The following is a 27,955-nucleotide window of genomic DNA, read 5'->3' as shown; positions in this document are numbered from 1 at the left end:
TTTTTTAATCCTCGCCCATTCCGGTTACTCCCGTGACAGGAAAATCCCCATAATACGGGGCTCGCGCAGCTTCGCGGAAATGAGATTTGCCTGCGCGCACTCGCGTACGCCCAACGTATGCTTTTTCCACGATAAACTTATCGTCAGCCACCTAACCGAAGAAGCTTACTCGCGTTTCGACTATCGCCGATGCCAATCGCCAAGGACCCATTGCGAACGTCCTTCCTCGCCTGTGGCTCCCGCTCTACGATTTAAGATAATAGTTTAATTAAGTTAAGTGCAATTGTCCGCTTCGATAGAGAAATTTAATAAAGTGGGTACATTGTCGCCTTTGGGTAATTAAGTTGATTAATCTTAACGCAAACGCGAACGTATAACATAAATTACAATATAACGCGTTAACATGGTATGTACGCGATATCGTACGGTCGGCTCGAATAATCGACCGATACGACACTCGCGATTTTACCTTCCTTTTAAAGCGATCTCTCGAAAATGATAGATGGATACCTATATGTATATCCTATACCACTAAATACGCAGGTATATACGGAATATGAAGAGGCAATAAAAATGCCAGAGAGAAAAATAAAAGTCACCTTGTGCGAGTCGAAGATATCGTGGTCGGCAGCAAGGCGAAAGCAAGATTATCCGTAACATACGTATTTACGTTGTTCGCATCGTACCGCACAGTTAATACATCAGCCTCGGAAGGGCATGGATACCTCCGTACGCGTACGTATGTACATACGTATCTGTGTACGTGTAGAGTCAAGGCAGGAGAACGCGTTACGACATCCTCGGTTTCCACCAATTTGCCGACATGGTCGCATTCGTGGACCCGCTTGCTCGAGTTATTGCGGCGTAACGCGTAGGACGAGGCTGTAAATAATATGGAAAACCACGAGAAGCTGGTAAAGAGGGTTGCTTCGGACACCATCTCTCTCTCTCTCTCTCTCAGCCGAATCTACGATGTCCTCCAAAGCCACGCTTCCCCTGCTTTTCGTAATGCAAAGGTAGAAGTGCACGGGTGAGAAAGAAAGAGGAAGCGAGCCAGTGAGCGAAAGAGATAGAGAGAGAGAGAGAGAGAGAGACAGAGAGAGATGGCAAGACGGGAGAAGAAGGGTGCTTTCTGCTTCGGGGTATATTCACGTTGACCCGTTGGGCCATATTTCAAAGTAGGGTGTCCTCCGTGGAGCCGTGAATATCTTAATAGTCATAAGGTGTATCCTCTCGCGGTCGGGAATATGCAATACTTATCCTTTCGAAGTTATTCGCAAGAGTTTCGAACGACGATTCCAAGAGGACGACGAAAAGGAAACGAGTACGACGCCCTGGGTGCTCGTTTCTCGTTCGAACATTGACTCAAACTCAAAATTGTTGTAGCTTATCGAAAATAAGCTTGGATCGATCGGCGATGCTCTTCTGAAAATATCGCCTCATGGAACCAATTTCTTATTCCGGTATTGAACAACAACGATCCGCCCAAGCATAGCTTCGTAGATATCAATATTTAATTATTTTTCTACGATAGGCAAACGTCCAAATATTTAATAAACTTTGTTCGTTCGACGATTGAGCTTACCTTTCTACGGATATAGAAAATATTGTAAATTGCATGATAAATATCTTGTCAAATTGTTGCAACCATCTTGAGATAATAATCGCAGCCGAATGATACAAAAAACTTTGCGTCAAAAGAAATCCGTCGAAAGCGTAATCGGATAGATCGAGTAGGCGATATCTTGAAATGGGTGTTGGCGGTTAATGAGGATTCCTTCGTTCCAACAGCGATATCAAGGATAATCACGTCGCTGGGCGCGCGTCTACGAGCGCATAGCTACGCAAGCGCGCATTTATCCTGTGCTATTTAATAATGAGAGCCTCTCCATTACTCAATGGCTATTAGAGCGAGCACGGCGTCGAGAGCAGCGACGAGGGTTGGTAAGATAGAGAGAGAGAGAGAGAGAGAGGGGAGAGAGAGAGAGAGAGAGAATATGTGTGCGAGAGAGAGTGAAAGGAAAATGGAGAGGGGTGGCTTTCGGTTCCAGTTCGTTCAACGGTGCAATTGGTTAATCACCGCTCTCTCATCCCAAGCCAGTCCCTGAGACACGGTTTAAGCGGCGAGCGTAGCCCCGTACGTCTCACCCCGCAGGCCCGAGTCCCATATCAATTAATCTTACCCAGAATGCAATAACTGTCCAATCTGCTCCCGTGGCTGCGTCATGGTGTCGTGCAGTCAGTGCCGTAATGTTCTCTCTCCCTCCGTCTTCTCTCGCCCTTTGTCTACCTTTTCCTCTCTCTTTTTCTCTCTCTCTCTCTCTCTCTCTCTCTCTCTCTCTCAATCTCCTCTCATTTTCCAACTTCGAAACGTCCTTCATGCGAAGCAAATCATTCCTCAAAAACGTCTTCGCCAAATCTTGTTTTTTACGAGTCTGACGTAGAGAAGAGAAAGAGGCAGAAAGTGAAGAGGATCGTACGAGAAGAGAGATAAATAAAGAGGAACCGATGTAGAAGTTTAGGGAAACTCGACGGAAAACATATTGAGACCGTTAAGGGGTTCTTCTCCGGAGCACCCCGCTTAATTGGCATCGGCCCTTTAACCATGAATTACACTAGTCAAAATGACCGTGATCTTTTGCTTCGTCAGATTCGACGATCTCGATTAATCGTTCTCAACATTGTCTAAGGCAAAATGGGAGAAATGCTTTCGACACCGAAACGAGTCGCGTTGCTTCGTTCATCGCTCACGAACAATTTACAAATGGTAACAGCTTTTATTGGTAATAATAATAATAATTAATAATAATAATAATAATAATAATAATAAAAAATAATATGATGACGACAACGACGACAACGACGACGACGACGACGACGACGACGACGACGACGACGACGACGACGACGACGACGAAGATGATGATGACGATGACGATGATGATAATAATGATAATAATGATAATAACGATAATGATGATGATGATGATGATAATTAATAATAATAATAATAATAATAATAATAATAATAATAATAATAATGATTCTAATAGTATTAATAGCGAGTTCTAATTACAGTAATTACATAATGGTATCAATGGTACAACAATGAAAAGTTTCATAAGGACAAGAGGGAGGAGAAAGAATCGAATGTACATAATATAGTTTTTCTCGTCGAGGAGGGTGAGTTTAGTGCGAACAAATACCGTCGTCAGGTTAGATCGGAGCGACGCGCTTCTCTATTTATATTTATAGATTCGAGTCATTTTATATCCACATTCATATGTATGTACGCGCACGTACGCACGAGTAAACGCTTATACTAAAAAGAGATACGGTCTACGGTGTTATTTACAAGTTTGGTCACAGTTGCGATCCAGAGGTAGGGGTGACGTTTCCTCTTCGCGAAAGAGATATGCAAAGTGTGTGTGTCAGTGTGTGTTCGTCTGTTATTCGCTAAACAAATTTTTTTTTCAAAATCGACGAACGAACAAAGAACGACAACGACAACGTATGCGTTAAAATGCGCCTACGTACTTACGTTTTTAACCCCCACCTCGCATGAGGTATTAAAACAACAGATAATTTATAAGAACAACGTTATTTTACACTTTTCTCTTTCTTTTCTCGTTTTTTTTTTTTTATTTTCTTTTATGTCCATTCGTCTCGCGATGCTCGATACTACCATTTCGAAGGAATGTCGACTCTCATCGGCCGATATCAGATCCGTTCCGATCGTTCGATTCGATACCACGCGAATATCTAGGAAAAAGCGAGAAGAGAAGTAAGATGAGGATCGACGATCGATCGCGCGATAAGGTAATGGCCGATCGAAATAAAATTTATTTAATATTCCCTCGAGACGGAAGCGAAGGATTTGATTTCGATTGTGCAACGTTACGCGGACCTTGCTCTCTAACGATCATCTCTCAACGATTATCTTAACGATCGTCCCATCACGAGCCAACGAATCTTTACGCGGCTCGCGATAACGGCCGTATCTTTTCGATAACATCAGCGGAGCAAATATACGCATCGAAATCAAAAACAACTTTTTGTTCCCTTATCCTCCTTCGGATCCTCCGTCCTTCGATTGCACTCTTCCGGCAATTAGTCGTCTAGCAGTCGTTTCCGAAGTCGATCGTTTTCGCTATCGATATTTACGTACGTCCTCGTACGCTGAGAAATCTCTCGCTAGAACGGCTACGCTTTTCATTGCATTATCGACGGATTTCCGGTTGGCAAAGTATTTTGAGGTGGAATCGCGGCCATAGCCGGCCGATGCGACGTGCCGAGATCGGCGTGCTGAGTCTCGCGGTGCCTCCTCAGGTCGACCTTCCTCTGGAAAGCTCGTCCGCACAGCTCGCATGCGAACGGCTTGAATCCCGTGTGCTTCCTCGAGTGCGTTATCAAATTGCTACTCTGCGAGAACGCCTTGCCACATACCTGACACTTGTGCGGCTTTTCACCTGCGACAAAGTTGAAAAAATGAATATTATCAATGGATATAATCAAATAACATTATCGTCATCAAGTATTACGCATCAGTTTTTTGTTTTATTCGTCTCCCGTTATTATGCTCTTTCTCAACGCAATATCCCCAAGTCTGCAAGTTTTTTTTCTAAGAGAATCTAACTCTTTCCGAGCGAACGAATCTTTCCATCCCCCGAAGCAACCTTCCCCTTTACCCTCCCCCACTCTCTTTATCTACCCGAACAAGCAGAAAGGTTAATTCGAAAGTAGCGATCCTTGGTCCAAAAGCAATAGAAAGCCACGAACACATAGACGGACTTGCCGTGCCGAGACGACCGGAGGATTTTTCGTCGAAGGGCCTGGAGCGGGGAGAAAGGTGGGAAAAGGACGTACGATACGGAGATAGAGGTAGAGAGAGCGAGAGAGAGAGAGGAGAGGTGGTATCAGAGATGCAGGGCACGCCCGGTCAAGATTTCCTCCCAAGCGAGAATCTCAGCCAAGCCGGAGGCAAGGGACGGAGAGGAGAGAAGGGATGGACGGCCGATAGGGCGGGGGTAGAAGCGAGGAAGGCTCACCGCTCGTTTCTCTCCTCCTGGCCGCGAGCTCTGATTGGCGGCCAGGGGCGGCTCCGACCCCTGTGTTTCCATGACTACCACCGGGATAAGCCGAACTAGACGGAGAGAGAGAGAGAGAGGGAGAGAAAGAAGACCGATGGAAAGAAGAAAGAGGGATGAGGAACGCACGTGTGCGCGCGCGCGCGCGCTCCCACCCTCTGACAGAAGAGAGGGAAGCAACAGAGTAGCAACGATTCGAACTATGCTCCGAGTGACCAGCCGAGGGATGTTAATGGACTCTCCTCTATCTTTCCAACGTCCAAAGTACTCGCGGATTCGTTACCCGTCTAGCTTATATTCGACGAGTCAAACTATTTACGTTTCGGTTCTTTAGCGCCTTCCCTCGTACCGATTGTTCCATGAACAATTCGAAATACCGATAGATTTCTATTGTACGATTTCTACGATTTCAAGATTTTGACAGAAATAAATATATCCATTTCGTTGAAGGAACTTCTTCGCGAAATCATCGATAGAGAAACGATGGAAAACGTTTCGTCTAGATTTCTTGACACCAGCATAGCGAGCTCCGAGAAATTCGTCGACTGCGATGGAGTATCCGACGAAATTCCACGAGGCTCGAATGGGGTATAAAACGACAGAAAGTGAAGATGGAAGTTTCGGAAGGAGCGGGGGGAAAAGTTTCCGGAGTAGATTTACGATCTCATAAAAATTGAGAATCGTTCGAGTAACAGCATCGACTGCCTTTTCGTAAATCGACGTGTCGTTTTCGATGGTCGTCGGTGATCATCGAATTTCAATGAGAGATTACTTATAAAGATTCGATAGGTCCAAGAAAAAAATAACAAAGGATTCTGTTGACGTAATTAGAGGAAAACATCCCTTAAACGTGTACGTTTGGAAATCCTTGGGAGAAAACGCGGGTAATTTTATTGAAAGACGTCGGAGACTCGGCGAGGATTCGCAATAGTATCGCGAGCTCTTTCAAATCGTGATTCGAGGGGATTCAGAGTTAATGGCGGCCTGAAATTCCATGCTATGGAATTCACAGCGGAGCACACGGTGCGAGTCTCCTAGAATTCTATGTATTTCGAGTACGAAATGGTGAGGAGAAAGAGGTGAAGGAGAGAGAGGGAGGGAGAGAGAGAGAGGAGCGAAAGAGAGAAGAGATAGAGAGGGAGTACGAAGGAAGTTGCCCTCTGGAATTTACGCGCTCGTAAAAATCAAGAACCGTCGGGGCTCTCTCGCACCGAGGTTGCCCTTTTCGTCTTTATCTTCGCTGGAAAAAGCAAGAACCGTGCGTTACGATCTCTTATATGGATACGTATCTACCTCTCGGTGCTCGCGCTCTCGAATTTACGCGAGAATGCGTTCTACGCGTATAGGTAAGTACGTATCTTGGTTAGTCGTTCGAGCGCAATGCTTTCGAACTCGAATCCTATTCGACGGATCATAATTATTCCTAGCTCCCTTTTAAAAGCGATACGTTCGGTATTTTCGATAGAAGGAATAACAGACGTATAATATTTTCGATTAGAATATTCAATCGCAACGTCGTTGAGGTTGGTTACTCTTATTTCTTCTGAGCGAACCGAAAGGTAACGGAAACTTGGAGCCGTGGTTGAGAGTCACTGCGGTTTAAGACACCATTACACCCCCGTCCTGTCTCTCTCTTTCAGCCGACGCCCCTAAAACTATATTAAACTCCTGGAAATCTTGCGAGGGTCCTTTCCTCCGCTAATTCTCCCTCTCTCCTCTCTGCCTTTTTCTTTTTCCTTTCTCTATTATCGCCTTGTCCTTTTCCATATGTACGTATTGCTTTTCGAATTCACAAAACAAAAGCGTTCTTTTTCTACGCTTACACCCTCCGATAACTCTGCTCGAACGTGGAAAACCAAGATGGCAGTTTGATCGCTTCTCCCAAACGATCCGCAAACTTTCCAAAGATACTATCGTCTAGACGCGTTTTATCCGTAATGGGTTGTGCCTTTTTCCATTTAACCATGAAATTCACGCGGATACCTAATAATACTTGCGCCGTTTAAAATGTCTTTTGAACAAAAAACGAACGTAGATATTTTCAAACGTATCGACGAAATAATCGAAATTTTGGAATTTTATCGGAGCCGCGGAGAAATACGGAGTAAGTCGTGGAAGAGGTAAAAGGAGTAAGGGAAGGAAAATGAGACGGCCGGTTAAGAGCGAATGGGCGGAGTGAGAGGAAACGAGTGGAGAGGAGAGACGAAGGTGAAGCGGACTCTGGCCGAGGCATTGATTTCTTCTCGTCTCCATCGACCACGTCTCGACTCTGCGGGTTGCGTCTCTGGGGGCGGGCCTCTTTTCTTTCCATCTCACTCCAGCTTACTTTTTCCAAACGAAACGCTTGCCCGCGAGGGAGAGAGAGAGAGAGAGAGAGAGCCAGGAGAAAAATAGGAATCGAACGTGCCAACGAGTCTCATATTTTATATCGAGGACAGCATGGATTTCTTCCGTATCCTTCAAAGTTCGTCTAAATATCGTCAGGCGATATTAATCGCAGAGCATCGATGACGATCGTCGAGAACGCATAGCTAATCCACAATATCGGTTAAGAATTTATTTGGACAAAAAAACAAAAAGTTTTCCTCCCTCCCCCTCGCCCGGCCTAAATATCTCTTACCTTTGAAAGAAATGATTGAAATCTTGGACAGGTATAGATATACTCTCTAAAAATTGAAACGGGAAAACTAAACATTGAAAACAGGGAAAACAAGGATCGAAAGTAATTCCAAATAGCCGAACGCAAGCTAAAACGTAGTCCCTGGTGCAATTTGAATTTCTTGTCATCGATCGTCGTGCCGACAAACGCTCGAAAATGCGGGTTAACACTCGGCTATAGCGGTCCGTATATTTCACGGGCGTGTCCGTGCGCGGCTATCGAAATACCGGTGTGTCAGCGAATGTTAGCAGTCTCTCGGGGGGATCGGAGGGCCGGAATCGCGCGGCGAATCGCGCGCCGATTCAACGAGAGCTTTGTATTTACTATTTCACGGCTGCACGGACGCCAGCCGATAGTCACGTTCGCCGTGTTTGCAACGCGCGTTTTACTCGCTTTTCCTCTGATCCTTGTATCGCGAAATGGGCGGATTTTGAGGCAACGGAAAGGGAAAAAAAGGATGGCTATAGTTAAGGGAATACGTTCGTTTACGGCGAAACGACGAAAAAAGAGACGTACGAATAGAGGGAAACGAAAAGAGAAAACGTGCTACATTCGGACGCGTAGACGAACGCACGTTTTTCAATGATATTTTTGCCGAGAGAGGCTGGATTGATGGCAATTATCGTCTCTCGAGAGACGGAAGGAGAGCGTAAGACGGTACCGTCACGATATATTTCCCGTAGAGGGAAGGCCGAAGCGAAGCGAAGGAGGAAACGTGATACCGCGGCTAAGTCTGTTAGCTCCTTAGTGCTTTCGATCTAGCGGAGGGATCCGCGGTAATAATCCTCTCCCGGACGATCACGGCGGACGTATGGCTATTAAATTATTAAGGCGTCGATCAACATTAGGAATCGTGACAAATCCGATCTGTGCCATCGGCGCGAAGGATCCCGCCGCTACGTTTTCTCTACTCGCCGTAATTATCCTCGATCGCCTTACATTTCACATCTTACGATTACCGTCCATTAACGGATGACACGAACGCGTGCTCTTTAGACGTCGTAAGAGTCGACCGATCTCGAACGATCCCAGAAGGATGAATAAATATAAAACGCTCTTTTTCTTCGCTTTCCTAGAACACGATATAAGACTAATATCCTTCATCCATCTTTCTATCGCGTTTACTTTCTCTCTCTCTCTCTCTCTCTTTCACCCTCCCTTTGAAAAGCAAAGTCTCGGAAGGATGAAGAGGCGTTATCGATGATGCCGTAGATGGTGTAACGACGTTTCGCATCTCGAATAGAGCCTCTGATGGTTAATTTCAAGCCTCTGGCCCGAGCTGCTTCGGTCGCTCGAGCGCGAATAGCGGCGAAAGAGGAAGGGATGAAACGAGGACGTGGATACGAGAATACACACGTAGGTAAGTAACAACGTAGATAGATGCGTAGAGGGAGAGAGAGAGAGAGAGAGAGAGATCGGGGCGGGGGGAAAGGAGGATTTACGTGTTCCCGTCGTGTCGATATCCTTGGAAATTTAATCATGCTCCTATACTACTAGGAACACTATGTCGGTGCTAACGCTCGGCGGATCGTCATGATAACGGATCGCACCGAGGTATCCGTGTAACGTTATATCAACGAATTTGCATGTTTGATGCCGCATCGGATGCTCGTACCGGCTTACCATCGTGACATTAAACGTAACGTCCTCAACATCCAGCACGCGATTGTCTTTGTCTAACGCAACGAAGCCAGTAGCGATAAAGCGAGAGAGTTTCTCTTACGCGGTTCGCTCGTCGATACGATCGTTTTACCGATAGTACGGTCGTTGACCGTCCTGCAAATTTTCTTCCTCCACGTGCAAATTTTAACGATACTCCGTGATCGTTTCTAGTTTTACCACGTAAGAAAAACTTGAACGTTCGTCGATTCGTGGGAACGATTGAAGAATCGACGCGATAAGGATGCGCGCTTGGAATTACTCGGTTCGTTCTTTGCACGGTCTTCCACCGGAAGTAGAGGCAAATAATCGACGGTTAACCGCTCGCCCGCTTGTGTCCGTTGAAAATTTAGTTTGCGTGCGTACAGACCGCGAGAAAATGGAACTCTTACGTGTGCGCTCATACCGATATTTCTAAGCACGACTTTACGTTGGCGTCACTAACGAGCCGTAAAGACGAAACGTTCGACTCGGGGGCAAGGCAAAGGAAAGAGAAGGAGGGATGAAACAAGAAGAAGAGGAAGAAGAAAGGGTAGCATCTAGGGCGGTCCCTTCGACCATGTCGCAAAGTTTAAACAGCTTAGAGGGATGTTGCGGCGCTCCCGACGTTAAGGGCGCCAAGTCAGCCGGAAACCTCTAATAGTCCCGTCCTCTCTAACGCACTAAGGAGGGAGGGAGAGAGAGAGGCACAGGTACACCGTGAACGCGCCCACAAAGCTCTCAAACGGTTTGTATCCAAGCGAGTACGCGATAACCGCACCCTCGAGGCAAATTTCGGGGAGACAAGGTACTTACGCGTTAGAGCCTTAGAGTACTCGTCATTCGTTAAAGCCACTACGACTCTTCTTTGGCTCTTGGCCGAACGCTTCTGTTCCATTTCAGAAATCGAACGCGAATACGTTCATTAGACCCGCAAGGAGAATTTTACGAATTTTACGAATTTTACGAATGATTTAGAAATAGCGTGAGAGCGTAATCGTAATTTACACCTACAATGTAGAAATTGTTGACGTGTAGATAGAACGTGTCCTTGGCAGAATAATTTTTTTCAATTAACTCTCTTTTATGACTGTTTTAACGGGTATCGCGTTACGCCGACGAGAACGAAATTGCATTAATTAGTTCTACGTCAACGTGTGACCGCGACGATTCGCGATTACGTTTCTCTGCATCCAATCGAGAACAAAGAAGAAAAAAACGAAAAAAGAAAAAAGAAGGACTGAGCATGTAACGCTAACGCTCCTAACAACGAATGATCGTTTTAACGACAAAAGAAAGATCATTCGCACAAAAATGATCCATTTGTCGGGAAGCTCGTCGGCACGTAGAGGAAACGAAACGAAACGAAACGAAACGAAATCGAAAATGTGCTTGTGAAAAGGAAAAGTACACAACCGACATTCATCTCTTTCCCTTTGCCCCTTGCAACTTTGCTTAGCACCCAGAGAGCGGACAGGTTGTGTTTATTGTAAAAACAAAAGACGGCACGGTCATGTGTCGGGCGATCAGCGCACAGTTTAAGGGTGTGGTGTCTCCCTATTGTCCCGAGATATCGACACGAACGGGCCGAGGTGGGATCAAATCGATAACATTTTCTTATAATCACAAATCGCCAAAGTACGTAGCGTTCGAACATTAGCGATTTCTCGAACTAAATGATTAATTAGAAATCCAATCGATTTCGACGTAATACTTAATTTCAAATGACAAAGGTAGAGAAGAATTCTTTCGTTGTCGAATAACTCTGTCATCCTATTGCATTATCGTAAAAGAAAAAGAAGAAGAAAAAAATCAAATTTAACCGAGCGAGCAGACCTTGGTCGCGATCATCGAGAGCGCCATTCAGGCATCGCCCCAAAGAAAAACGTTTTCCCGATGGAGCCGCAGTGTTTTCGCAAGAGGGTGCTTGACCACTTGTCGGTCTGTCGCCTTCTCGATACCCATCACGCGACGTTATCCAATCGGCGAAGCCCCAGTCGGTCTTCTGTGCGAGCTCGCAGCCACCGTGCACTTGACTCTTCATACGCTGCCGCCTCAACATACCCCCTCCACTACCCCCTTGCTCACGGTACAAGTAGCAATAGTAGTAGTAGTAGTAGCAGCGGCAGCAGCAGCGGCAGCAGCAGCAGCAGCAGCAACGTAGAGCCCACCTAATGACGAAGGTAACGCGAAGCAACGCTTCGGCTTTCCCCTCGATTCGCTACTCCGCTTGCCGACTCGCGCACGAACAATATTTGCAGAGCTCTTATTCCCAACCCCCTAAAGCGGCCGACTCTCTCCCTTTCACCCCCTTCCTCTCTTCACCGAACCATCCAAGCCACCGTTTCCCTTTCTCTCTAGCCTGCCCTCATGTGCACCAGCAACTACCTACCTACCTACCTACCTACCTACCTACCTACCTACCTACCTACCTACCTACCTACCTAATAATGATTTTACGTTACGCCATGCCGGTCCCCGGGGAATCCGACGGTGCCGCACCCTTATTGCACATGGCCCGTGTTCACGACGAAGGGAATGTGGTTGCAGAGGGACGGCAAAAAAGAACGACGAGGAGAAGAGATCGAAAGTGGAAGAGAAAGAAAGGGAGAGACAGCGAGGACTGATTATCATTAGTCTCGAATCCCAGAATACCCCCGATCTGCCTGCCTGCCTGCCTGGCTGCCTCACGCACGTACGCACCCGGACCTCGCGACCTCCGACTGAGTCGTCGAAAAAAAAACTGCTTTTCGAACTCTACACGTCGGAACTAGCCCGATCGAAGAACGCATGAATTGCGGCCGACCGATTAATCTTACGAGTCTAACAAGATGAACGTAAAGATTCCTAAAAATCCTAAAGATTCCTTTAGAAATCGGGAATGACGGTCTTTTCTTTACGTCGTTTTTACGTAACAAGGATCCTTTTATATTTTATGCTGTAGAAACTGAAAGCTGGTCAATAGAAATAACTCGCGTTTGTGAATGGACAAGAGACCCTCGAAATCATGGTCGCTTGAAGAGAAAGAGAGGGAGGGGGAGAGAGAGAGAGAGAGAGAATCCCGTTGATCCTATCGAAAAGTAATTTCGTCGAAATAGAAACGTGATGGAAGAAGAGAAGGGTGGAAACGTCGACAAAAAAAAATAACTGACCGAGCATCGTCATTTCACGAAGCAATTGCGACGCGTTGCTCGTGAACGGCATCGGACGTCGAGTCGCTGAATTTTTCATCCCTCTGAATAATGAATTAAATGTTCCGCTGCGACCCTCACGCTGGATAGTAAGAGCGAGAAAGAAGGGAGGAGAGGGGAGAGAGAGAGACCCGGTCGCTAAATAAACGAAGTGGACACGCGCGCGAGCGCACGAGCCCTTGTCCTTGTGGTCCCATAGGTTGTTAGCGGGCCCGCGCAAGTGACCATCGCTTTGTATCCTCTTTCAGCGAGTCCTTCCGAGGCCGTTTCGCCTGGGTTGAAGAGGGTGAATAAGGAGGTGGTAGCCGAGCGACGGAAGCAACGTGGAGGATAAGAAGAAGGGGGAGGAGTGCGGGGGAGGACAAGGTGATAATTTGATAAGACATTGGGAGGGTTGCCATGGAGACGATACAAAGCCCAGACCCACCAACGGAACCCTCCCGCTTTACCTCCTCTTCTTCGCTGCTTCCTCTTCCCCGTCTTTGCGAGAACCTACTCCTTCAGGACCGTCGCTCCGTCAGCTTCGAGACACCAAAGTGTCAAGTGTCCCAGCGCCACCCCTTCCGCACTTTCGAAGAACCGAAGAGAGAGAAAGAGAGAGAGGGAAGCGCTTTCTCGTTGCTCGCCCTCGCCACACTCTCGGTCTTCGCTATCGGACGAATTCGGTATCGATAAAAAACGTAAACCGTCGAGAGACGAATTATCGAATCGAAGTACACGTCGGACGAAAAATCGAAATCGATCTCGAAGGAGATGCCGCGACATCGTCCATCCGAGAAGAGGATACAAACGACGAATTCGCTCGACGTAAATCGCGCAGCGCAGAAAATTCTTTCTCTGGGATTAGGAAGAACGAACCTGTTCCATTTTTCCCACGGACGATAATCGCCGCGGTAAAATTCTATTCGAAGATCGGGAATTGGGGGCCAGTCGTGGGAGTGAAGAACCTGAGGGGTAAACGGAAGACTGGAGGATCAGGGGAATCACCCCGAAAGACATTACGATTATTACCGAACGAAACTCGCAATGTGGGGCTCGGCAGACCAATCCCCCTTCCTCCTTTTTCCCTTCCCTCTGCCCCCACCCCGTCCATTCATCGAGCAGAAACCAACCGGCCACATGTGCCTGAACTCGAGCGAATCGTCTCGCGCACAATACTGACTTCATCCAGACGGTTGGATGCATTATTTATCGTAGAAAGTCGCTTCGTTAATTAATTCCTCCCAACTCCGTCCAGCAACGGTCCGATAAATTTGTACGAGACTATGCCTCGTCTCGGAGAGACGTTTATACTCGCGAGATTTTGCTCGCTGAGTTTTCGCTCGATTATCGAAAAATTTATCTCGTACGCAAAAATGCTCTCCGAGCAAAAAATCCAAAAAAAGAGAGCGCGTTGGATCACCTACCTGTGTGAATGTATGTGTGCTTCTTCATGTCGCTCTTCTGATGAAAACGTTTTCCGCAGAACTGACACGGGTACGGCCTGGTATCGGAGTGTATTAACAGGTGCGTGCTCAGGGTGCTGGATCGTTTGAACGCTTTTCCGCACTGCTTACACTCAAAGACCTTCTCCGCGGAGTGTACCGCCCTATGCTGCGTCAAACTTATCTCGTGGCCGAAGGTTTTGTTGCAGAGCTCGCAAGCGAACGGCCTCTTCCCGTTGTGAGATCTCCTCGCGTGCACCTGTCGGCGAATTTCGATTTCTAACTCGTATCGATTAAACGCATCAATTAAAACGTCTAATCGCGAAATCTGACAGATAATAGATCTGTTATCTGACGTCGAGCATCGGCGTCGCAACGACGACATCGCAATTTTCATGTCAGACGTTCCGACCGACGATTGCTCCGGCAATTCACCGTATTCACCATAAACGAGAGAAACGACGATCGCGTTTACGTACCTCGAGGCCGTGAGGCGTGCTGAACATCTTGTCGCACTTGACGCAGCTGTAGACGTCTGCGAGCGGATGGGGATGATGTAGCCCGTGAGCCGTGTGAGTCGAGTGTAGAGCCGGGTGTCCAGGATGAACCCCACGTAGGAGCGGGTGCAAGTGAGGCGGCAAAAGATGATGGGGCAACAACTGAGGATGGAGATACGAGAGAGGATGGTGAGGATGAGGCGGTAAAAGTCCGCCCTGAAGATGGAGAGGTGGATAGAGGATGGAGGAGCCCGGTGTTGCCGGATGAGCACCGATCGAGGCTGCCTCTCGATGAGGAGAGGCGTTTTGAAGGTGAGCCGACGGTGGATCGGGCCTGAGGAGTGCCGACACGCTGAACGTGTCGCCCGATCTTTTCGGTGGATGCGAGTGGGAGGTCGCGGAGGCAATCGTACCGGTAGGCGATGGCGTCGAGGAAGAACGATGCGGACTCGATGCTGCGTCGCGATCGTCCTCCTCGCCGACCTCTTCGACATCCACGTCGACCTCTTCCTCTTCGACGTCCACGTCCACCTCGGTGCAGTCCCGACGATCGTGCGCCGGTGATTCCGGGCACGGCGAATGCGATGGCGAGGGACTCGTTGTCGCCGGTGAACCAACCAAACGACCAACACCGAACGACAGCCGTTCTGCGAATACAATCATTTCCCTACATTTCTACTTTCGCACGTTCGTTATTTCGTTTGATTGTCTTTCAATAACGTACTAGTCCAATCTTACGTAAAATCTTACGTCTTGGATATTTGATCGGAAATCGGAGGAAGATGGAAACTGAATACTCTTCCTAGGCTCCGAAAGGAACGAGATTTGACTCGCGTACCGAGTCTTTCTTCCAAGTTCGGTCAAAGGAGCGAGAGGTGGGGATCGTGAGGGTACACGCGAGTCTCTCTAACGAGACATCGCCCTGAGAATCGTCGAGGAGCACCCGAGGAAGGGATAAAAGCTCTTTCACCGATCTCTGACCGATGAAATCTTTCCTTCCGAACGTCCCGCGACCGCGACGAACGCTCCTACGATTAAAGAGTAATTCCTTCCGTCGCGACGTGTCTTCGCTCCGATAAGAGCTCTCGATAGGACGATTCGCAAAGTCGTTCTTCTTTATTTATCGATTAACTCGATTAACTCGAGTGTCAAAAAGATAGAAATCAGTGCGAAGTCGGACAGCTCATTCGTAGGCGACGATAACGTGGTGGAACATATTCGGTCGATACGCCGTCGTAATTGATGCGAATGTGACGAGGTGCGCGTCACGATTATTTGGGGTAGGTATTTCTAATAATCGTCGATGGCCATCCTCTCGAAAGCGCCGTCGTGATTTACGATGGGATCGAACCAACGACGAATCGGAAAATGGTGAATTAATCGAAAGGAAGGTAGTAGGGTCTGAATGGTTAGCTTCGCCGTTGGAGCGTCTTCGGCAACTCCCTCTCCTTTTATTTCGATATCTTTCCTCGTATATGCGATACCGCAATTTCGAAAGATTGATATTGCTATGCATCCAGGAACGTCTATATAACTAAGTACGTATGCACGGGACACCCCGAGTATATTATATTTATAATCCGTGCACGCGACACGCGGTCACGTGCTGGCGCGTATAGCGCAGCCGTGTTCGGATAATCGCATTTAAAGGACTCTACGCCGGCCCCCTGCATCGTCGAAGGGCCGATTATTATCGTGACTCCTGGTGGCTTTGCAATCGAATCAAAATAAGGCAGGAGTGAGTCTCGGTGAGAGCGGCCTAATGTAATGAGAAACGCTCACGCCCGGTACTCTGCGCGTTCGAGAAAAATGAATATGTACAAAAGCGAGAGAGAAAGAGAGAGAGAGAGAGAGAGAGAGAGAGAGGACAAGGGCGAAGAGAAATGACGAAAGAATACTATGCTCGAGAGAGAAAGAGACAGATGTAGATCTAAAGATACCAACAATTTCTATCCCAAGATAAATGTATAGACAGACTTCCGTAGTCGGTAAAAGATCGATGAATATAGATTTTTTCTCGCGGCGCATTAATATCCGCCAAGTGCATTAAAAGCAAGGAAAAGCAAGAATCGATCCCCGATGCGTCGACGGGGCACGATAAAAAATGTTATTGTTTGCGGTACGATATAATTTGGAGAGAAATACGTAAGGACGTATCTATTCGATATCGTAGAATTATAAAGATTGTATTTACTGAATTAAAGAACATATCCGTGGTTTAAAAATTTATCGCTGTCGGATCAAAAAGAAGATGAATCGGAGAAACAAAGTCGTGGATTTAAAAAATCGGAGCGAATCCGTCCGAAGGTACGTGACAAAGGAAGGAGATAAAAAAGAAACGTAAGAAAGATAAAAAGGGAATGGATCTTTGCGAAGAAGAGAAGAAGAAGAAGAAGAGAGTGGAACGAAATAAAAATATGACAAGAAGAAAGAGGAAGTCCGGACAGATGTGACTCGGGACGAGTTAGGAAGAACTGCTTACGCAAATGCCACATCTGGGATATAGTGGAATGCGGTAAAAAGCATACGGTGCAAAGTGCAAAGAGTCATGAAAAAACAGTCGTCATCGTAGCGACCGTCCGGCAGATGGTTTACCTCGCTCCGCCCTTTGGCAGAGCTTGCGTACGAAGGACTGCGCGCGTATATTGCAGCGCGACGAACGTGCTCCTGCATATGGCACGTTGCGTTCAAATGCAAGTTGCACTAGGATGCAATTTGCACTTCTTAGATCGTTAAAACTAATTCGAATTTGGTACAATCGAGAGGGAGGACGATTTGCTTCTTCTCGAGGCGAACATCTATCAGATTTATGATGTAAACTTTTCGAAAGGCACGAGAAGGATCGAGCCAAGGAAGGAACGTAGCGCGACGAGGGAGGGGAGGGGAGTTGGGGTCGAATAACGAGGAAGGAGAACGAGGTGGCGACGGGGACGACGACGGCGATGCCGAAGATGGTTGTGAACGTAGATTAATAAAGGAAGGCCAAGCCGGGGGGACAATTAGATCGAGTTAACGGGCAACTTTAATCTTCTGTCGTCCGTCAGTCGTTTACTGCGTAGCGATCTGCCGCTATTAAACCTCCAACACGCTACAAATCCTCAAACTCCTTCCGTCCTGCTCGTTCGTGGAAAGGAGTACGTACGACGATCAACGACGGCGTCAATAGACCGACCGACAGGGAGATGTGGGTTTTCAAAAAAGGATTTTTCATCTAGCCGTCAGTACCTATTTAAGCTTGATACTTTCCTTACGACCTTTCGACGATCTTCTTCGTTAGAACGAGACAAAATCAAGTAGATACCGACGGTACTCGTGAGATTACTTACTTATGATCGCGCTATCGATTTCTTTGACAATTACTCGTTCAACGAGCTCATAATCGTTGAGAAAAAAAAATTTATAAACGAGAGAGCGTTTCTCTCTCTCTCTCTCTCTCTCTCTCTCTCTCTCCCTCCCTCCTTTCCTCTTTCTTTTCCTACTTGACCGATTCAATCCGATTTCAACGCGTTAAAATAAAACGAACAAAGATGCTACGCGATTGAAGAACGGGGAGAAACGTATCGCGTACGATTCTGATAGGAGTCTCGATTGATCTCGATGAGCCGGAGATAAGAGGAGCCACGTGTACGCATAGGAAGAAGTAGGAAGAGAGAAGTAGGAGAGTATATGCGTTTAACATGACAAGACGTTACTAATTTAGGGTAGGTACGGCCGAGAGAGAAAGAGAGATAGAGAGACCGACGTCGTACGAGTACAAAGGGACCGACGCGTCCGAATCCCTAAGCTGCGCCTCTAATCTGCTCCAATTGGGATGGTAAGAGTTAGAAGAGCCCATGTCCGTCCGCGGTATGACGCGTGCTACCATTTATCCCAATCATCATCCCGACCGGTCGTTATTAACGATTGGCAAATAAAAACTAGCCGCCATGGCGGAGGTGGAAGTCGAACGGAGCCGAGAGATCGCCGAGAGATCGTCGAGAAACGAACCTTTTCGTTCACGCACGCAACCCAGACGTAATGCCAACGTACCTGAGTGACTTTTTGGTAGGGGTGGAAGATTCGTAACCTCGGTTGCGTTTCCAAATGGTGCCCACAGTCTTGGGAACATTAAACGGACGTTGCATCCTCCTAAAAAGTAAAGGAAAGAGACGAATAAGTAATATCGCGCGTTACGTAGCAGGAGGAAAGAATCCGTTAGTTTAATTCGTCGTTTAGTGACAAATACAAGAATTGCCGACGAATACGGTCGACGAATTTCTTCAAAGTTTTTACTTTTTCGTTTCTATATAACAACGAGTCGAAGGAAGAAAATTGTCGAGATCGTTCATGCGTTTCTCGTTGCGCGTTACACCAAAGCTACGAATACGTCTGGTACGTCTGTAACGTCTCAAGTCCTGACAAATTTGGTATTCCCGGTTCGTAGGAAAGATCAACCCCTCGACAAGAGCGTCTTTATTAGAAAGAAGGGAGACCCTCCTCTATTTATCAACCTTGTCTCGACTATTACTCCCTCTCTTTCTTCGAAACTGCATTCCTATCCACGAACATTCACCATCCATCGTCTTGGTTTCTTTGATCGGCATCCTGGCACCTTTACGAATACCAAACTTTACACCGTAAAGGGTGCCTCCACGACTTTGCCCGCATCCCTTAGCTCGATCGCATGGAATTACAATTTTGTTCTCCTTCCTCTCTTTTCTTTTCTTTACTTTTCTTTTCTTTTCTTTTCTCTTCTCTTCTCTTCTCTTCTCTTCTCTTCTTCTCTTTTCTTTTCTTTTCTATTTTATTCCTTTCCTTTTTTTTTGTTTTTTTCTCTTCATCCGTTTCCAACCGATCGCTCTATCTGGCAGCCTCGTATGAACTTGACGTGATATCAAAAAGGTAACGTTCTATTATAGATAGCCATTTTTGAGGGTGAAATCGAGGCATTCGAAAGATCCCGACGGATGACGCTTCGATGGAACACGGCTGACGAATACGAAAGGAATCGGCGCAAAAAAAAAGGAATCCGTAATCCGGGCAATATAGTAACGACCGGGATAATCCGAGATAGCGCGAGGAGATTAGCTGCGCCGCGGCTCTGCCGCAAAGGCTATCTCATTCTCGCAGGATTATCAGAAATAAATCATATTTTCCTATATGGCGAAGGCACCACGCGGCGAGATAAGATGACCGCAGCGTTTCGGTGTACACAACGTCGATACCGAGCGTGTACACACGCTGCAGGTAATGCAGTGTTCGTCGTTAAAAGAGGGAAAGAGAGGGAACGAGCATCGATGATATCGCTCTTCGTTCCGTGCACGACGCTTATCCTGCATACCACGCTATCGTTCCATCGTAAATCTATAAACGTAAATCCATCGTGATTTTCTGTTCGCCGAGATCTACGGTAAAAGTCGAAAGATGTGAGAAGTTCTTCGAAGGATATCGAACAACGACCGTTCTAAAGATGGAATCTTCTTTTGTTGACGCTAGTGTACTTTGCGAGATAGCTCGCTAAAAAGAATTCTCGTTAAATCTCCGATGATATACAGGCGAAAATAATAATAGGCGATTGTATCGATATACTCGTAAGCCAATCGATGAACGAGGCGCAGAGGCCGAAGCTTCGACTCGTAACTCGAAACACAATCGAATATGACAAAAGCCTTCGAGCCTCGTGAGCACGCATTATCTACAGGTTTAGTCCCGGAACTGGTTGATACTCCTTATCTTCCATCCCGATATATCCATGAGATATATTTGACTAACGCGCAGGGATTTCAAATGGTAGAGATCCGATGCAAATCGATGCGAACGAATCGTTGTGCTATCGCAAAGAGATTCGTAAAAAGATTCGATTTGACAAAATCGAAACCGAAATCGTCAGCTTAGCAGAAGATTCCGCGTCTTGATTCGAACGGAAGGCGTCAACCCTCTCCATGATCTGCCCATCACCTGGCAATTACGGCTTAAACCGTTTAGCCCGGCTCTGCGTGGGATGATGATATTATTACGTTAGCCTATTACCCTGATTAGCAGCGGAGTATTAGTATAGGCACGCCGTCTAATCCATCCCTTCACCTGTTGAACGGCCATCGTGCCGACTCGACTCTCTTACGCACCTGCACGCATCAACGCACACGCTTGTACGTTCGCGCGTACGATCAAAGTGCGTGCATGCGTTCGTGTACGAATAACCAATAGCCGTGACGTGGCCAATCGTGGCGATCGACGTTTCGCGAGAACGACGGAAACACGCGCGCGTAATTGCGTCCCGTAAATAATAGCCAGCTAACGGATAGCTCGATGACAATGTTGCGAATATCTCCCGAAGCGTTCGACCACGTTGATATACGCGGACGGTACTTAGAAATTTCCTACCGGCCTCGAATGTTTACCGTCTATTATTCTCCTAACGTCTCGATACGTCGTACCAGTGCATTTTCCAGTGCATATTTTTACAATTAGATCTAGCAAGATCTTACCTTCGGATTCGAGGGAAACCTGTGAATTCTCCTGAAGATTCTCATTGTTATTCGTTTCCGGCGACGACACAGCCTGCTGATGCACGAGCGACGAGGTCGGTTGTTTCGGTTTGACGACCCGGAAGGCCGACGTCTCGGCTACCCCTCTTCGCGAAAAATCCAACGGACCGACCCCAACAGGCGAGTGTTGCTGCTGCACTTCCATCATCCTGATTCACTTTTTCGTCTTTCCCTTCTACTTACGGAAACTTTCTTTTTCTCCTCGCTGCGCCCAACATCCGCGTACTTGACGGCTTCTTTGGTATATCCGACCAAGTAATTTCGAACGGATGAAAAGCGGATAAGTCGTTGTTGATGCACCGTTTCGATGAATGATCTTTACCGCATGATGTCTACTCGATACGAGTCCTCTTCGAAATTTTTCATTTCTTTCCTCAAATACGAGAACAAACACCCGGAACGAGCCTTCCAATCTTTCACCCTCGAAACTCGATCGAATCGAAAGACGATGTCATCGCAATTATTTTCGCGGATGTTACAACGATTATTCCCGAGCGAGCACAAAGTGTAAAATCATTCGTCGAGAAGGATCTTTTGCGTCGTCGATCGTCGATCGCAAGGGTCCTTGATTGTAACAGTAGCCGATGAAGAAGGTGCGAAAGAACAAGAGGAAATAAGGACACACCGGTTTGATGTGTGTGTCGGAGATGCGAGAGACGTTATAGCGGGTGTCTCGACGGCGACTGCCGTTAACGGGATCCGATAGTGCCGAGGGACTCCCATGCGACGACGATGGACGAAAGTCGCGGCGAAGAGTGAGACGGATATATGTAAGTGCGCGCACGCGGTTCAGAGGGGAGAGCGAATGTGGATTCACGCACACGGCTCTACGGCTTATCAGCCTCTCTCTCTCTCTCTCTCTCTCTCTCTCTCTATCTATCTATCTATATTTCTATCTATCTATCTATCTATCTATCTATCTATCTTTCTCTCTCTAGAGAGAGAATGGAGGTGGGAGACGAATGAGTAAAGAAAGAGAAAGGGGAGAGACACAGAGAGAGAGAGAGAGAGAGAGAGAGAAACGTTGGATGCTAGCTGGGATTTTCAAAGTTGGCTCCGCCTCCCTGACACGCCTCCTTCTTCCCTACTCCACCCCCGCACACACACACAAGCACTCGAAGCACTCCCACAAGCAACGTTCGAGTACTTTGAAGCTACTCGCTACGTGCTTATTCTCGCGATTCACCCGGATGAGAGACTCTGTGCGGGGGTGGTACAGTTGGGTGTGTTTCTCGAATGTACGTACGTTCAATCTATCTCTATTCCGTCTCTTTCTCTCTTACTCTCTCGTTGTAGAGTAACGCGTGACCGAGGCTCCTTCTTCACCTTTCTCTCTCCCACCCCCTCCCTCTCTCTCTCTCTCTCTCTCTCTCTCTCTCTCTCACGCTCGCTCTCATCTCTCCGCGCTCACCAGCATTATGTGGAACCACTCGGCCACCCTGATTCCTCTCTTGACTCCACTGATTGATATTTGTGCTCGGCCCTCCCACGCGAGCGAATGAGCAAACGAGAGAGAGAGAGAGTTAGAAAACGCGCGCGCACGTCCGACGTACTACGCGTATGAGATCCACCGTGTATCAGCGATACACGCGCGTTTTACGCGCGATCTCACGCGCGTGTTTTTCGATTGCTAAGACGAGAAAGTTCTACTACCTTTTTGATTTTTCTGGACTACCATCCACCGCCTTTTTCTCATTTGTGACTTCGCCGAACGAACGGTCTTTCAATCTCTATAATGGTTCTTACATTTTCACCACATCTCTTTACTACAGATACTGCGATAAGGAAAAAAAAGGAAGTGAGAGAGAGAGAGAGAGAGAGAGAGAGATCATGTGTTTTCAAGAGGAATTAAATCCGTTCCATTTATCGGCGATAACGAGAGTCGATAGATAAGGTTGAATTTTTGGTGCAACGACATTCGCGAACGATAATACACGAGCAAAGTAACAACAGACTTAACGCGAACGTTTTATTTTCGTCTAATCGACGCATTGACATTTACTTTTTGAAAATGCTTTCATTCGAAAAGCTTTCATTGCGTTTGAATTGAAAGAAGACGTAAAAAAATGACGTCGCAGATATCCTACGGTGTGCTTGCCGCGTTTTGAATCGATCGCTTTGTGTTAATTCGCAGCATATTTTTGGCGTAGGTGATAACGAAACGAGATTATCGATGTCTCGCGGATCGTAAACTTCCCTGGAATGTGTTGATTTTCTTGAAAGGAATGCGCAATTCTTCCTCGACTTCTCGCAACGCGATTAAGGCGTATTAAATTATTCGACAATTACCTACCAGTCGTGCACAATATATTTTCTTTTTATCTCTTCTCTCTCTCTCTCTCTCTCGCTATCCCTACTGTGCCCTCTCTGTTGGTCGACGAGCAGACGTTGTAAAACATCCGCTTGTCAAAGATCGTTGGGAAATGGCCAGAAAAATATTTCCCTTAAATCCATAGACCCGCGTCAATTACTCGCTATTCCGGCTTAATTCGCGACGAAATTGAAACGCACCGTCAACCGAGACCGTAATCTATTCTCTCCGATCTAACCGTTTGTCGTCTTATACGATTACCGTATTAACCCTTTATTACTCGTGATACTTTCGTGGAATAGATTATGAAAAATGTCCCTCGGTCGGACGATATTTCGTCACGTATACGTCGTGCTTTCTTCATCTTTATTCTAGCGCCTTCCTTTCTTCTCTGATAAATTTAAATAGAAAGGAAAAAACAACAGATCAACGTTAATCGTACATCCATCCACGAGCAAATAATATATTAAGTTCATAGAATGATTTCATTGAGGTAATCGCAAATGTTGAATTTGACGCAAAAGCCGATATCTTCTTTCGATAAAGTCGTCCACGAGACACTTGCATTTATCTAATAAAAGAGCATAAGTTTAAGGGGAGGATTATTCGCGGTACGTAGGTATGGTGTATCGCGACGATACACGATTCGAAGAGTAGAGACGAGATGTTGGACGTCAGGCAAAAGCGACAAACCGCATCAATCATTCTCGCTCACTCGCGTCGTCGTTCGTTCCCCGGAGCATCCGGCAGCGGGCCTCAGGGCCGTTCTATCTTCGCTGGAGAAGATTGCTTGGCTCTCTTATCGCAGAAAATAGGAAAACTCGAGGAGGGACAAGGACGACACTCTCGAGTGGCCCGTTTGCTAGACGAGGATGTACATGCCGACCGAAAGAAGATGAGAAAGGTAGTAGCTGTGCCTGTGGTGGTTCTGCTGATGGCGGTGCTGCAGGAGATGTATAAGGGGTGAAAGCTCGACGATGGAGGGGTAAGAGGATACTTCGAGGAACCTAATGTCCCGTGCGAAATTATAGAAGATGGGGAAACGGTTTCTTTTGCAATTATTTCACGAGAGAGAATCTCTTTTGCGTTCTCTCCAAGAGAAATTCTTCGATGACTAATGTAGAGGAAAATAAAGCCTGTTATGACCGGAGGTTTTTTTACATGGTCAAACAAAATATTAAAATAATCCTTCGAGATTAGATTCGAAGCGTAAAGTTTTCACGGTATGCCGAAATACGGCATACCATATTCCAAGAACGTAAAATCTCCCCAGATTGGCTTATCAGAGGGATGCTGATTTGAGAAAATTATGCGGTTAGTCAGCCACCAACTGCTTTTAGATTTAAGAAAGAACACCGCGACGACGAAAGTTGTAACAAAATAAATAGATGGCTTTAATGGAAATAAATAAAAAACAGAAACATTGTTCATTCGTCGGATCCGGCTTTGTATTTTGTTTCGTCGAAAAAGTCCGATTAAAGGGATATAAAGCGACCTGCCGGATCGCATGCTCGTACCGATCGTGACAAGTACCCTCATTTCGGCTACATATGGAGAAATCAATATTTGCTAGATCTCACGGACATTAGATCGTCGTCTTTTAAGAGTTTCACATGGACTGTGTTTGTACAGAGAACTATGGTATATAACGACGTGATTTACAGGTCTCACGATATCTTAATCCAATGAATACACAATTGCCCGTCTACCAACGATCATAATGATCATTAATAATATCGCTTTACATTATCGTGTTTGCGCTTGGGTTGTTGCTGATATAGAAACGGTTTCGGATCCTTCATTAGCATCCGATACTGGGGTCGGTGATTGAACGCAATTATCGTTAATCTTAAATTGTAATCGATAGATAAACGTAATTATCGTTGTTTTATATTGTACTCGAACGCATAAGTGGAGAAGTGCTCTCTCTCTCTCTCTCTCTCTCTCTCTCTCTCTCTCTCACGCGCACACGCGCAATGTTAAAAAAAAATAATGCCTACAAGCAAATAATTGTCTCCTGTCTTCTTAAAAATGAATTTATAAAGTTTTATTCTCTAGATGTATATGTACTACGTCTCATTTAAAATTGCGAATAATTACGAATATAAGAAAAGTCAGCGAGATCGGTTAAAAAATGAACGTTGTAACGATGATCTTGATTCATCCGTCATGTCTACCTAGATAAACTATAATAGTTGAATGCGCCGCGCCGGTCGAAGCTTCCGTTGGCGCCACGAATTTAATACTTGATTGTCCCGTCAAACAATTACCGTTTCGACGATATACCCTGGTATAGACATTCTCGTGATCGTCGTTCTCGTATCGAGCCAGACGGTACGATCTACGTACGTACAAACGTGAGTCACTCTCGATCAAGGAAAAAACATACCTATTAGCTATTGTCTTTATCAATTGGGGATGTGGGTGATGGTTATCGGAGAAAACGATATCGTGCGACACGTACGACGTAGCGACGATCCTTCACACGTACGCTGAAGCGGAGCGGAGACGCTTGTGCGAAGCTACGGGTTCTAACGCAGTTGGAAGCCTGCGGGTAAACGAACGAATCGTGAGTATGACTTATCTGAGAACTTAATGAAACACAATTAGCCTGACTCGAGGAGATCTAAGAAAATTTCTCGAGTCTCGTGAACTTATCGATCTACAATGGATCGTTAAAATTTCGTCGATGATAACCCGCTCTCTCCTTTTTTCCAAACTTTTCGATCAAGACGTTTCATTCGCGGTTCTTCGATAAGAAATTCGACCGACGATCGATCATCGCAATTTATTAGATTATTTTTCGATTTCATTTCCGACCGTCGCGGGATTTTTATGACGAATGTCGCAATTCGACAATAAGGCGATGGTCTTTGCGGCTAATACCAATAAAAACAAAAACAAACCTAATCGTTGCTTTTTCCTCGAAAAGCATCGAGAGCTTATCTAATCGGTCACAAGATCGTCGAAATGTACGATTTAAATCCCGTGAAGATCGATGGATCTAGATGACGGTGACGTGGATGTACGAGTATCGACTGAAGTTCGAGTCGTTGATCAAGCCGGCAAGTCCGCGGCTGATTTCATCAGACGACAATAGAGTAGCGCTCTCGCTCTCTTATTGGTTTCGGTAGCCGTTATTCCGGTTCGAGCGAGACAAAATCATTGTTTAGTCATAGTCGCATCCTCGTCTCGAAAACGATAAGAAAATCTACGAGGATGGACGTTCGTTGAGACTCTCAAAATGTATTCGCTGTGTAAAACAATCACGCGCAAAAAATCAGCACGCGTGCGATAAGATTTTGTGGAGATGTTAAATAAAGTGGTCCGTCGATCAGCGATCGCAACTCGATCGATGATACGTAACGGTAAGAACAGTAACGTTACTAAGCAGCAGTATCTCCATAGACTCCAAAACGTTTGCCTTGACTCCGAAACGATGGGAGTTGACATATGGTGTCGCGCGCCGGAGAGTTTCCACCGAAAGAGAAACCGAGAAGAGGGTGAGCGGAGAAGAGAGAATTAACGCGGAACAAACGAGCGTGACCAGGGTCGGGGCCCTGAAACACATGCATGCATACATACGTACGTTCTACGTAAACACTCTCGCCTCCCGTATCCCGTCTAGCTTGCGCGTACTCACATGAACGTGGGGCACAGTGGCACGGGCGCGAACGTATGGAGTCTGCCTTTCGTGACGACTTTCGACAGGGAACTTGGACGTGTAATCCCCCATAATATATAGACATATGCACCAACGAGCCCACCCAGTGCTACCCTTCATCCCCGTGGACCGATATTTAGGGCCGATATTCATTAGCACTTTCACGCCGACAGATGAAACTCCGCGCCGTAGGCAGGAAGAGGAAGGAGGAAAGGAAGGACGGCCGGAAAGCTAGAACCAGCCTTCGACGTTGTCGACCTCGATGATGATCCTTCGTCGAAGGGTTGTTGTAGGATACTCCTTTGTCCCTCTAACCCACTTACGTGACATCTATGGACTTTCCTTTTGGTACAGGTTACTTCAGTGCTCGCCCAGATTGAGATATTAAGAGACATTAAAGACTCTGGCCGTGTTTAAAGACTTCTCTAATTCTACGTATTCCTTTCTTTCCTTTCCTTTTCTTATTTCTTATTCCAATAAAAGAGAAAGGAAAAGAAAGAAAAGAAAAAGAGAAACAAAAAATGTTTGCTATTCCTTTCGAAAGGGTAATCGTCTTCTACTTTTTTCCTCTACCTCCTCTAAACTTTGGGATTACGTCAGTGGCCGAGCGAGGCAGACGAGAGAGGCATATCCGGTTGGCTTAGATTGACTTGGCGCCAAGCGCTGCGCGTACGACCGCCAGAATTAAATGATTATTGCGTTATATACGCGCTGGTCGGAACACGAAGGAGGAGAGGAACGTATAAGAGCTGGCGATGGGCATTCGAATGGGTTGAGAAGGAAAGGAGGGAACGAAGGAGAAGAAGGAGAGAGAAGAGAACTTGGTAGGGGGTAAATGCCGTATAGGAAGGCAGAAGTAAAACCCGCATGTGCCGGTCTGCCACCTAAAAGTCCACTTTACTGCGGGACCATGCCCCAAGCAGTGCCCATACAAACCAATTTAACGCAGTCGAATGC

The 27,955-nt window shown here is 46.4% G+C and overlaps 1 protein-coding gene across 1 annotated transcript; it reads right to left on the bottom strand.

The window, feature by feature from the left end:
* Positions 1-27: 27 nt before the first annotated feature.
* On the bottom strand, positions 28-22,396 carry LOC127066668 (zinc finger protein 205-like). Its single transcript, XM_051000657.1, has 5 exons — positions 20,964-22,396; positions 18,526-18,624; positions 14,479-15,143; positions 13,982-14,258; positions 28-4,469 (listed from the first exon to the last, which is right to left on the bottom strand). The coding sequence occupies exons 1-5, from the start codon at positions 21,169-21,171 to the stop codon at positions 4,213-4,215; spliced, it is 1,506 nt and encodes a 501-aa protein (XP_050856614.1). The 5' UTR covers positions 21,172-22,396; the 3' UTR covers positions 28-4,212.
* Positions 22,397-27,955: the final 5,559 nt, after the last annotated feature.

This window comes from Vespula vulgaris, chromosome 10 (assembly GCF_905475345.1).
Source record: "Vespula vulgaris chromosome 10, iyVesVulg1.1, whole genome shotgun sequence".
NCBI lineage: Eukaryota > Metazoa > Arthropoda > Insecta > Hymenoptera > Vespidae > Vespula > Vespula vulgaris.
This window is presented reverse-complemented; position numbering and strand designations above follow the sequence as displayed.